Source organism: Panthera leo, chromosome C1 (genome assembly GCF_018350215.1).
Source record: "Panthera leo isolate Ple1 chromosome C1, P.leo_Ple1_pat1.1, whole genome shotgun sequence".
Classification (NCBI taxonomy): Eukaryota; Metazoa; Chordata; class Mammalia; order Carnivora; family Felidae; genus Panthera; species Panthera leo.
The window spans coordinates 217,700,850-217,712,845 of NC_056686.1; the positions used below are offsets into that span (position 1 = coordinate 217,700,850).

The 11,996-nt window shown below is 56.4% G+C and overlaps 1 protein-coding gene across 3 annotated transcripts in view; it reads right to left on the bottom strand.

Moving 5' to 3' along the window:
• Positions 1-240: 240 nt before the first annotated feature.
• PER2 (period circadian regulator 2) overlaps positions 241-11,996 on the bottom strand; it is a 39,545-nt gene continuing 27,789 nt past the window's right edge. For all 3 annotated transcript variants that reach the window (XM_042950730.1, XM_042950731.1, XM_042950729.1), the window contains exons 18-23: positions 10,898-11,137; positions 8,198-9,009; positions 6,835-7,012; positions 5,743-5,935; positions 4,463-4,613; positions 241-2,421 (exon numbers count right to left, since the gene is read on the bottom strand). In XM_042950730.1, the coding sequence (XP_042806664.1) occupies positions 2,272-2,421; positions 4,463-4,613; positions 5,743-5,935; positions 6,835-7,012; positions 8,198-9,009; positions 10,898-11,137 (1,724 nt within the window). In that variant the 3' untranslated portion in view covers positions 241-2,271. The remainder of the gene's footprint in view (positions 2,422-4,462; positions 4,614-5,742; positions 5,936-6,834; positions 7,013-8,197; positions 9,010-10,897; positions 11,138-11,996) is intronic.

Sequence of the window (11,996 nt, forward strand, 5' to 3'; positions counted from 1 at the left end):
CACATCCTAAGACTTCACCGGGCAGTGCGACAGCATGTGGTGAGGATGCACGTAAGAGAGACTCACGCGCACACACACGGGAAGGGACCAGCTGTGCAACGGAAGGGGCGAGGGAGGCCTCTGTGACAGAAGTTGTCCCGAACACGGCATTTCTGGAGTTCTCTGTTGAGACACACCTTTTGGAAATCTTTGATCTCCATTGTGATTGCTCTGTGCTACATTCAAAACACACCCAAGGAACAATAAAAAATATACTTGCTTTATTTACCAATTTTCTAAAAAGCAAAACAGTCGTAAAAAGACACGAGCAGTAAACAAACATATTGCACTGGGTGGAGAAAGTTTGGTGGGTGCATGGACAAACCACTTGTCCGGCAAGGCTTACCAAGTCGTGAGACAGACACGGAGAGCGTATTTACATGTCTGTTTAGGAACAGATTAAAAAGAAGGCTCAGTTTAAAATCGAGAGAAAGTTTTATAACCCCTGTGTAAGCACGCACACTAAAGGAAACACATCTCGATGCGCGGCATCATGTAAACAATTTCACAAAATGCTCCTATTGTCAACTTTCCAGCACGTGTGGAGGCTACGCGGTTAATAACAATCAATGGGCGCGAATCATACGGTAACAATGCCGATGGTAGACATTCATAGCAGTGGAGAACGTCTGGACGGCTGTATGTTAACGTAACATTCATGTGACCTTGACCAGCGTCTAATCCCTTGATGATCGGACTTCAGAGGCGGGAGGCGGGTTTGATACCTCTATTTTCCACACAAACGCACAGGCTACTACCTCATTCTGGGCATGAGAAGGTGATGTTACTTTATAAATTAAAAAAAAAAACCCACAGTATTCTTGCATTTGAGTTTATGGAAAACGGGATTAATATCCAATCATAAGACTGAAAACCAAGCAGGTTACAGGGAGGCTGACTCCAGGAGCCCCTTCTCCATCAGAGAACAAGGGGAAGCCTGCTTTCTTTTCCGTCTTTACAAACTCAGTCCAATTTTAAGTTCATTGTTTCACCTGTGGTAACTTTCCGTTCACTCCAGGGACCTATACGACTTTTCCCCCCAAATCTTGGGGGTGCATGGTGCAACATGAGGTTTGGTGAGATAGAGAGGACTCACTCTTCCCCGGCTGTCCCGCTGCCCTGAAAGTGCTGGTGACACCGGGGGACCTCACTGCAGAGACCGGAAGCTGCCCCGAGTGAGGTCAGGCTCATGAAAAGAATGAGGGCCGGCATCCCAGCCCAGGGCGCGGTGGGAGAGGTGAGCTCGTGGCACCCTGGAAAACGCAGACGCGGTCACCAGATCACGATGTCAGTGGCTACTCTTTGCCAGAGCTCCGGTCTGGGAGGTTCCCAACAAAGGACCAACCAACACGAATGGTCCTCTGGGTGGCGATCAAAGCCTGGTCTGCAAAGGGAAGTCACCAGGGAGGTAATCAACCACATATTTTATCTACCTCTTGGTCACGGTCTGAAAAGGATACAAGAACACGGTAGAAATACACAGGAGATTCTGAGCGTGTGCTAGTCTGGTGGAGCCGGCCACACAAGCCACTGGGCCTCTCTGGTCCCGAGTGAGCATCTCCACGCCGTTCACCCCAAACACAAGCTACGTCAGACTGAAATGTTTGCCGCTACGGGACCTGAAGCCGAAGCTGCTGGTTTGCCAGAGTAGGTTTCAAGCCGTTTAATGCGAAACACTTTGAAAGAAAATCGGCAGAGGCTGTGATCCCCATTTGGCATGTTTTTAAAAACACCTAGTTTGACTAAATGATAATTTAGATAAAAAGCAGCCCCCAGAGGCCAGAATTTGATCTGACCCGCACCAAGCTGGGGAGGCTCCCCGCTGTCTGTCGCAGCCTGCATGATGCCTCCCGACACCCACAGGGACCGCCGAGAAGCCTCCTCGGGTCCACAGACTTCCGGGAGCCCTGGGACAAGCTCCCCGACACGTGCAAGGAGGGGGTTCAGGCTTTCTCAAGTTAAAGAATACTGAAAATCTGTCCGCCGGCCCCCCAACCTCCGTAGGTATGTTTTAAATATAAAAATGTATTTTCCTCCCAGACCCTTCCCGCCCTCCGGTTTTAAATCACCCCTTCGGAAAACTATGTGTTTTTTCCCCCTAAAACAAAAAAAGCGACATAAGCGTATCTGTCCACTTCATGTCAAACAGGTGAGAAAACCTCTCCTCTCTCCCGAGCACCTCCTAGCGCAGATCACGGCTGTCCGGGGGTGGGGGGCGGGGCCAGGACCGACTTAGGTCTGTTCTTCCCTTCTGTGACTCAAGAGGGCTCCACTTCCCTCCTCCTTGGTGTCTGGGCCTCCGCTGAGACCCAGGGTAGGAACGTCCTCCTCATATGGCACGCAGATGCTGTCTTCTTCCTTGTTCTCACAGTAAACGCACTCCTTAAAAGGAAAAATGTCAAATCAGTAACAGAAACGACATGCTCGTTACCACGGTGTAGTTCAATCTGAGGAGGTGCAGGTGACCAGGGGTTGGCCAGGCGGCTGCTAGAGGAGGGGTGGGACGTGGGGCGCCTCTGAGGGGCTGCTGGGACCCTGCCTGCTCTTCGGGGAGGCCACAGCGGCCCCCCGGGGCCGCGCTGCCCCCTCCCCCAAGGCCAGAGGAGAGTCCAGCCCTTATCTGAGCGGTGAGGCAAAGCCAGGAGACTCAGGCTTGGTCGCAGCTCCTCCTCTTCCTGCCTGTGGGGCCGGAGTCGATCGAGGCCCAGTATGACTGCCTTCGCCAACCTCAGTTTCCTAATCTGGGAAATGGGGCATCAGCGATGTACGGTCTCATTCCCCGACTATCTGCTGCGTACCTGCTACGCGTCAGACATGTCCTGAGCACTGGGACTCACCAGTGAACAAAGATGAAAACCCCCGCCCGGTGGAGGTGACACCCTCGTAGGGGAAGAGGGACAATAAACAGAGTGAGGCGGGTTCCCTAGAGTGTTCAAAATGAAAGTCTAGCTGGACGCGGAACAAGGCACGTGGAGGGGGTCCTAGTATACGTTGGACCTTTAGAAAAGGCCAGAGAAGGTGACTGATGGAGGGCTGTTCTTTGAGACCCTTCCCTCAGAGGGTGGAGCCTCATTCCCCATCCCCGAAGTGTGGGCTGGACTTGGTAACTCGCCTCCAGCAAAGAGGAGGTGATGGTGTGATGGAGGGCATCGTGGGGCCCAAGAGGCCTGTGGCTTCCTCCCGTCCTCTCTGGGGATCCGGTGCCAGGCCACAAGTACAGCCAGGCAGCCCTGTGGGGAGAGGCCTGTGTGGCGAGGAACCGAGGCCTCCTGTCCACAGCCAGCACCAGCTTGACAGGCATGGGAGGGAGCCTCCTGGGAAGGGGGTCTTCTGGCCTTCAGATGACCACAGACGCCCCAGCCAACATCTTGCCTTTATCTTCAGGAAAGACGGAGCCAGAGCTTCCCCGCCAGCTGCTTTTGAATTCCCAGCCCAAAGAAACAGTGGGAGATCATTAGTGTTTACTGTTTTAGGACACTAAGTTTTGGGGTCATCTGACACGAAGCAGTAGGCAGCCGATACTGTGGCGTGTGAAAGGAACACGTGAGGGAAGCCAGAAGCAGCCACGTGTCTATCCAGGAGGAGGGGGTTCCAGGCAGAGGGAAGGGCAGGTGCAAAGGCCCGGTGGCAGGAGCCTGCCTGCTGCGTTCGGGGGCAGGCGAGAGGCCCATGTGGTGCAGAGAGTGAGGGAGGAGAAACCAAGAGATGTCAGATTTTTATGGCTCTGCAGCACTGGGACTGAGACGGGGCCCCGTTGACAGGGATGTGACTGTCGGGGACCGGGGGAGCCACACGAGGCAGGGAGGCTACTAGGAAGATCCAGCTGAAGAAGCATCGTGCCTGGACCAGGGGGTGACGCTGGAGGTGATGGGGAGTGGCCGTTCCCATCCTGAAGGTGGAGGACAGGGCTGGCCACGGGTTCAGCTACGGAAGGACACCGAGCCCCCGAAATGAGTGGCTGCGGGGGACCCGGGGCTCAGGAGGGAGCGGGGAGCAGGGATGGGCACGCAGGTATGTCTCCGGGAGCCGCGGGAGGGGGCGCGTGGCCTTGTGGGAGCGCTGTTCCCATGGCCATTTAATGGTCCACAGGGGCAGTGAGGGTTTCTGGTAGGAGCAGAGCTTCCTGTTTCCTGTTTTGTTTCGTTTTTAATGGAAAACAGAATTGAAAGAAAGAAAAAACATTCCAATTTCAGCATTGGATCTCGAGACCGAACCTTCAGAAGGCCTTTTCGGGAGCAATGCGGCAGAGCCGTTACAAGAAGGTTCCTCAGACTAACGGTATCGTGGTGTCTTTCGTTGTCGTTAGTGAACGCTCTCAAATTCTAGGAGTTTTAAGTTTACAGAACACTGGCAAAGACAGTACGGAGCGGCCCCCTCGCAGTGCCCTTTAATGCGACGTCAGAAACTACGCGCTGTGACTTACGGTGACGTCCACGGCGGGGGGCAGGCGGCCCTCCCGCAGCCAGGGGTGTGCATCCTGCAGCTCCCGCGTCTGGCCCTCCGTGAACTTGGGCTGGGACTTCAGCAGCGGCTCCAACTTCTCCCTATCCTCCTTCAAGACGGTCTCCAAATTCCTTCAGAGAACATGCAGTTAGGCAATTCAGAATGTCTTAGTAAGGGATTTTCGTGGTTTTCTCTTTTACACACTCATTTTCTGTCGACTCTTTCCATATTAGTATAATTTCTGGTGATTTTGTTTCATGCAAATTTCCTTTTTGTTTAAAATAAATTACCCTATTTAAGATAACTTAATCTCCCTAGTAAATAATCCATAGTTTTCCTACTAAAATGATAACCTGAGTAACAATTTTGATTTTATTATTGTTATTATTATTATGATTTTTGAGAGAAAAAGAGAGTATGAGTAGGGGAGAGGGGCAGAGGGTGGGAGAGAGAATCGTAAGCAGGTTCCACGCCAAGCGTGGAGCCCCATGTGGGGCTCGAACCCATGAGCCGTGAGGTCATGACCTGGGCCAGAATCAAGAGTCAGATGCATAACTGACTGAGCCACCCAGGCGCCCTGGTTTTATTTTGAATTAGACACGGGAGCTGGTTACCTGCACAAGCTGATCAGCTGGAGACTCTTGCCGTTAAGGCGGTTGGCAGAATAACTCCTCTGCCTCCTGCAAACCCTGACACTGCCCCGGCGATAGAGCCCCAGTGACCCCCCCTACAGAGGCCGGGCTGTTCTGAGCCTCAGCGTTAATCCTTCTTTCCCCAGCTTCCCCCACCCTGGGGCTCCGCGGGGGCAGGGACCATGACGGTTCACTAGAACAGCCTGACAAGCAGTCACTGCGGTGGCCCAGTTCCAGTCACCGCAGAGCAGCCGGTGGCCGAGGGCTGCTCACCTACCTCGACCTTGGCTTCGGCATCTCTAAGACAGACACACCCCATCCACCCCACAGGGTTGCTGGGCGACAGAGAAGGGAGACAGACGTTGGCACAAATGCTTCGTGAGCATTGAGTGCGACGCCCAGGAGGGTGGCCGGGAGCCCATCTTCCTCACAGCCCACGGGAGGTCACTCTGCAGGGCTCCGGGCACACTGTCCACATAGATGGCTCTCTGTGGGACCACAGAGCCACCCGGAGTGACCCCGCTTCTCTGTCTGCTGCACTCAACTCAATCTGAGATGAGGCTTCAGAGGGAAGTCCCCCCGACTGGGTGGGGGATCCCACGTCCCTAGGAGAAGGTCGAGTGGTTACCGGGAAGGCATCTGGTACGTCATCATGATGCTGTCATCTGCGTTGGCCATCAGCAGCCAGACGGGGTCCTGGAGGACGTACTTGATGAAGTGCTTGCTTTCTTCCACGTCCGCCTTCACTTCTGCTTTGTGATTATTCTCCGAAGACTCCACGCTCCCGAAATACTTGCTGGTATGGCTCGTGTCACTACTGCCTTTAAAAACACAAAACGTGGCAAGTCAAAGCTTTCGACACAACGTTAAACCTCGTGTGACCCGCGTGTACAAGGCGACGGCAATTTTGGGGAGCTGAAGAGTTTTACTTGGCGGTGAGTGCCCAGGTTGGTGGATGTTCCTCCCCCCGTTTTCAGTCCTCACATTATCTGGGGAATACCAGCTGGCACCATGGAGGCGATTCTTTCCCTCCAGGGCCAGCCCCGAGAAGTCCAGATGGGGCTAGGTCTTAGAAAGTGTGGTCTTCTTTCCAAGAGCTCCCCGCTCCTTGATGAGGCTAGGCCACAGAGAAGCTGGGTCGGGGATCGCTCTCCAGTGAGCCTCCCGTGGGGAGCAAGGCCAGAGAGCAAGGGGAAGGGAAACCCCATGGGGGGGAAGGGGAGGTCTCAGTTTGTGGAGTGAGCTCTGCCCCTTACGGAGTTCCACAGCACACCGGGCTCATCCTCGCCGCTCAGGCGTGCAGCCCACACCCCAGCTTCACATGAGGGAGGCTCCCTTGGCAGGGCGAACACCACCAGCCCTCCTAGCAGCCCAGAGAGCCGGAGGGACGGTCCTAAAGAGCCAGCAGGGGTGAGGCCTGCAATGCCAGGAGAGTGTAAAGCAAACAGGTGCAGGGCATGCCCACGGGCAGAGCTGGGGCAGGAGCAAGGGGCACGTGCCTGCGGGTGTGAACTGCCGTGGGCTCTGGGCAGCCGCTCGGAGGGCCAGCTGGATGCCTGTCGGGACCTGGTCCGCTCCCGCTACCGTGGCCTGAGGTCGGGAAAAGCTGAGGATGCCCTCAGGTACATCAAGAGACCATCTTCCAAAAAAGCCCTGAATTGAGGCAACTAAAACACGTCCACTCCCGTGGGACTCGGGTGCTCCCAGGTCACCGACGTACCTGCTCCGCTGCCAGACGTATCGCAGCCCAGCGAGCTGGAGCCCAGGGAATCGGAGGCCCCGCTCCCAGACAGGGCCGACCCGGTGGCCGAGCACAGGTCTTCGTGCAGCAAGAGGTCAAGCAGGCCGCTGGACGTGGAGAGGGCATCGCTGTTTGGCGCATCTGTGGGCTCCTTGCGCTTCAGGAACAGGGAGAAGATGGCGCGGTCAGGATGGACCGGGTGGGGCTGGGGAGCTGCAGGGCACTGTGTACACAGGCCAACCAGGGACACCAGGGACGCGGCAGAGCGGGGTCCCCAGATCGCTGGCCCTTCCTTCACATGCCAACGAAGAAGGCCCAGTGAATGCATCCCGCGGTTACTGGGACTACAGCAGCATGCTCGCCAGTGGTCTATGAATGCCGTCTAATCAACCTTAGTTTGGGGACAGTCACACCAAAGACAGCAGTTCCAGGATCCTTGAGGGAAAAGCTCCCGCTTGGCCTTCCACCAGTGCAGACTGGGGATCGGGGAACTGCCTCAGCAGCACCAGGTGGCTGCTCCTCGCCATGGGTGGGGCTCTGGCCTGGGGGGCGGGGCCTTGGGACCGAGGGAGAGGCGTGGCCTGGCAGCAGCCGGACCCTTCCGTCCTCAGAACCAGAACAGGAGGCCAGGACCCCAGAAACAGGAATTGGGAGGGCAGGGACGCACTGGGCAAGTTAGTCTGTGTTCATGAGGTTGTGCGTCCTCCTCCGGGGGCCCCGTGCAGCTCCCCCTCGGGGCGCCGGTGGACTGCACGGCCTCGCTAACACTGCCACACGCCTAAGCTCATTCAGAACACAGAAGCGGTTCTTTGGAGACACAATTGCAATTTCATTAATCGAGTAAGAACGGCACACTGGCGTCCCTTAGGACTTGGGAGGAAGGAAACCGACCGCCTGGTTCCAGAGCTCTGTCCTCCGCCTCTACGTCCACCCAGGGTGCCTCCGCTGCCAGCTTCCCCGCCCCCCCCCCCCCCCGACGAGCCTTCATTCTGGCAGTTAGGCTGACTGTGCTTTATCATCGGACTTTGGTTTAGAATCTCCAGGCGGCTCGTAGCCAGGCATGAAGTCACATGCGGCTATTCGGACCCTGCCTGTGCCGTCCATCAATCCAGCCTCCTTCGTTGGGATCCCCAAACAATGAAGAGCTCCCACCGCTCTACTCTGATAGGGTCGCTTAACCGGAAGACGTTAATTTCTAGCATGAGTATTTGTGTCAAAACAAAGAGTTTGGCAGAAGCCACGGTGTCTAACCACTCCCATCTGGGAGGACACGGGCTTGCCCCACCCCTGCTGCGTGTGGCGCCCGCCTTAGAGAAGGAACATTGGGGGGGGGGGTCCTTACAATTGGCGAAGGCTTTGGCTGCCGGTCCAAGGCCGTGCCAGGTTTGCAGTCTGGCCCTGCCCCCGTGGTCTCCGAGGACCCTGCCGTTGTTGCGGCCACGGCGCTGCCCTCGGGGGCCTCCTCCAGCTGTAGCAGGTTGAGCTGCAGAGGTGAGCTGCCCCGGGATTCGAAGAGCGGAGGGGAGGCTCTGCCCGTGGGCCCAGAGGCGGACGGCAGGGAGGCTGGGGTGGCTGCACGAGATGCCGGTGGCCCACACTCTGCCCGAGGACACGTGCACGGCTGTTTGGGGGATGAGGTCCGACCAGGGAGCTCAGGTTGGGAGGCAGGGATCATCTTGGGCAGGAAGTTAGGCTGGCCTGGGAAGAAGGCCTGGGGCAGGCCGGGGGTCACCGTAGGGAAGGAATAGTTGGGTAACACCAGTGCCATGACGGGGGCCAAGGGGACAGTGAACGGCGGGTGCTGAGTGTCCATGGGCACGGTGGGCACCGCGAAGCCGGCATGGGGAGCCACGGGTGTGGCTGCCACCGGCCCCGGCGTGGGCATGAGTCCTGGGGCTGGAAACACCGGCAGGGAGTAAGCTGGCATGGAGTCAGGGAAGGGCGTCGAGGGGCGGCTGGACTGGAATGTGTCCGACGGCGACCAGGCCGTGGCGTTCAGGCCCACCAGTGGGGGCCGGTGGGGCGCCAGCCCCCTAGACCCGGTGCTCTCAGAGGAATCTCGAGGCTTGGCCCGTTTGGACTTCAGTTTTCTGTTCTTCCCGTTTTTTTTCCAAGATGAGTCTATTCCAGAGGCATTTCTTAGTCCAGGGGTGGCTAAAATAATGGAAAAAAAAAAAAAAAAACAACTCACCAGAGTTAAGATGTAAGTGTTTATGTGACTCTTCTGTGTTGGTTTTTGGAGACTTGTAGAAGTTTAGAAACGTGAGGGCACCTCCTAGTTCAGCAGTCTGGGGTTTCCAAATGTCAGCCTGGGGCCCACTGGGGCCTCCGTAAAGGTGTCCCCTGACCCTTGGTGAAGTGAAATAATCAGGGCAAAATACTCATGAAACCAGAGTCAACCAATTTAAGACTGCCCTTAACTACAAGATCACATGCCTGTTTCCTTCTGCTATTAAAAAGTCCCTTCTTTTGCAAAATCATAGTGATGAAAAGTAGTATTCAGAAGGTTTTATTTGGGCCAAAAGAAGTAAAAAGGCTGATGAATCTATGCTGTTCCCTGACACTGGTCTGTGAAACCTGAAGGATAGACCCACTGATCTCATCAAACCTTATTTTTGAATTTTACAAGTGTTATCACTACTGTTCCTTAAAACAAGAGATTTCCTGCTTCACCTGTCAAAGCCCGGACTGCACCTGAGTGGAGGTCTATCAGGCGACCAGTGCTGCAGAGATGATGCCTTCTTTAGAAGGTGGGAGGTCTGTGCTGGTAACCGGAGGACCTTGGCACATCCCCACCCCACCCCGGGCCCCGACTGGTGCGCTAGCAGGACTTTGGGTCGGAGTGTCATGCCACGCCTGGGATGGGTCCCAGGAACCTCAGCGTCTCCTCTCGTGTCACCTAGGGTAATTTGGGACTTTTGCAGCGGGTATGCGGGGACACCTGTGCCAGGGTGTGGTCCACACCTTTGCTCCATGCTGAAGACAAACCAGCCAGTCTAAGGCAAAGTGGTAAGTGGGCAGAGGTTTTGGGATTCAGACTCTGTTTGATGTTCTTCCTATAGGAAATCTGTCCCCTGGTGGGACTAGTGGCTGAAGCACTGGGCTCCTGGGATAGCACATCAGGGTCTAGACAGGGCTGCTGTGGACAGCCGTATAGTCTGTGCACTGCAAAAACTGGGCCAAGCGGGCAAGAGGGAGCTGGAACTCCGCACCAAGCCAGGCCCTCAGGGTGGGTCTGCCCACAGTGGGAGGTGACACCTTCTTCTCATTTCCACAGAGATTCTCTATGGCCTGGCAGTCACCCTGAGTCTGGGGAAGAAGGAGAAAAGGAACAGAGTAGAAGAGACACGATTCTAGACAGCATCAGCTACTTTACTTCTTATACATTCACCCTGGCGTGTCTGCCTAGAGATGGTGGGAGCTGGGAGCTTGTGGTGCACGTCTCCTGGGCCCACTAGCTCTGATCCCTGTGTCTGGCCCGGGGGCCCAGGGAAAGCGTGGTGTCTCTGATCAGTCCAGCCCTGTCTATCTGACTTCCCCCCACGCCTTTCAACCAGCCGCTGGCTCTCAACCCAAAAGGCAGCTTTCTGCACAACCAGGGGCTGTCCTCCGGCCCTGAGGCCAGACCAGCCAGGAGGGCACGTCTCCCGAGGAGAATGGATGTCAGCCGGGGCTCCTCCCCGCTCACGAGCCTGACACCGAATGCCCCGTCAGTACTGCGGACAGATGGGGTCCCCTGCCCCTCACAGCCACCCAGTGAGAACGTCTGACGTGGCATCCCTGCAACGGCCCCATCCCATGTTCCACGGGGGCCAGCCTGGCGCTGTCGCCGCTCTCGATGGCACTGTGCCCTTGGGGACCCGAGAGGACACCTGTTTCTACCGCAAGAGACTGCATCGCCTCCAAGTTCCAACACATATCTCACAAACGCGGGGGTCCCAAACTGGGGGCATTTCGCGCTTCGAAAGAAGCACTGGACCCCATTCCACCAAGAGTATGAAGCTTTTAGAAATCCGCCTCTAGGTCAGGTATCGCCACTTACTTCTTTCGCTCAGCGGCCCCCTGGATTTTTCTTGTAAGTAATAATGGCAGCGAGACTGGAAGACGTGGAGTTTCCGCATCTCCTTGAACTTGAGCAGGAAGCTCTGCTCCTCCTTCTGGGTGTGGGCGGCCAGCACTTCCTTGGTGAGGCCCAGCGTCCGGAGGGGGTCCTTCTCCGCGCCCAGGCCGCAGGGCCGGCCATCCAGGGACTCGGGCCCGCTCGCAGCATCTTCCACCAGCTCTGTAACACGAGACGGCACCTCCGGTGTGCGAGGGCCCCGGGGGCTAAAACAATGGATAACCCACCCCGCATCTCTGAAGAAGAGAAATCCTTCGTGAAGCTGAGATCCACGGTGAGCTCACTTAGCGCCCTGAGAAGGCTAACAACGCAAGACGCAAGTCCATGACGGAAGTCTCATTGCCTGGGGCGGCTCCAGGAGCAGACTTCTAAGCAAAGTGAAACGTGGGGCATCTCGGGGCTCAGCTCAACGTTGGAGACGCTCCTAGTCCCTAGCATTTAGAGCAGCACAGACAGAGCTAGCGCATGACCCCTATCCTGGTTCAGGCGTGACAGCCGTGACGGGACAGGGGCAGGTGGAACCCACTGACCGTCCGGAAAGAGGGGTTTGGACACCGACTCTCTTACCTGCACTGTTTCCTGTCTCTCTCTGCCCAGAAAAGAACAATTTTGGGTTTCATTTCACTCACGGGTGTTCTAAAGAAGCTAACTCAGTGCTGTACGACTTGTGCTGGCTCCTGTCCTCAAACAGGGGAGGGGGTGGGGACCGGAGGATCCCTACTCAGTCCCCCTGCCTCCCCCCTGCCCCCCACAGGCCCAGGCTGAGAACCACCTCAGCGTCTTCCCTGTTCATGCCTGAACAGACACCTGCCACCAGGTGGTGCCAGAGAGCAACGGGGACTCGGACAGGCACAGGCGCCGTGTGCGCCACCCCCCCCCCCCCCTTAACCCCCCACCTGTTTTTCATGCTCCAGGATTTCCTGGGTCTCCGTTCCTGGGCAGTGCTAGGGTTCTTTTGCACTTGGACAAACTTAAAGAAAATTTTAGGAGGGCAGCCAAAAATTCAAATTTTTAGGGGCGC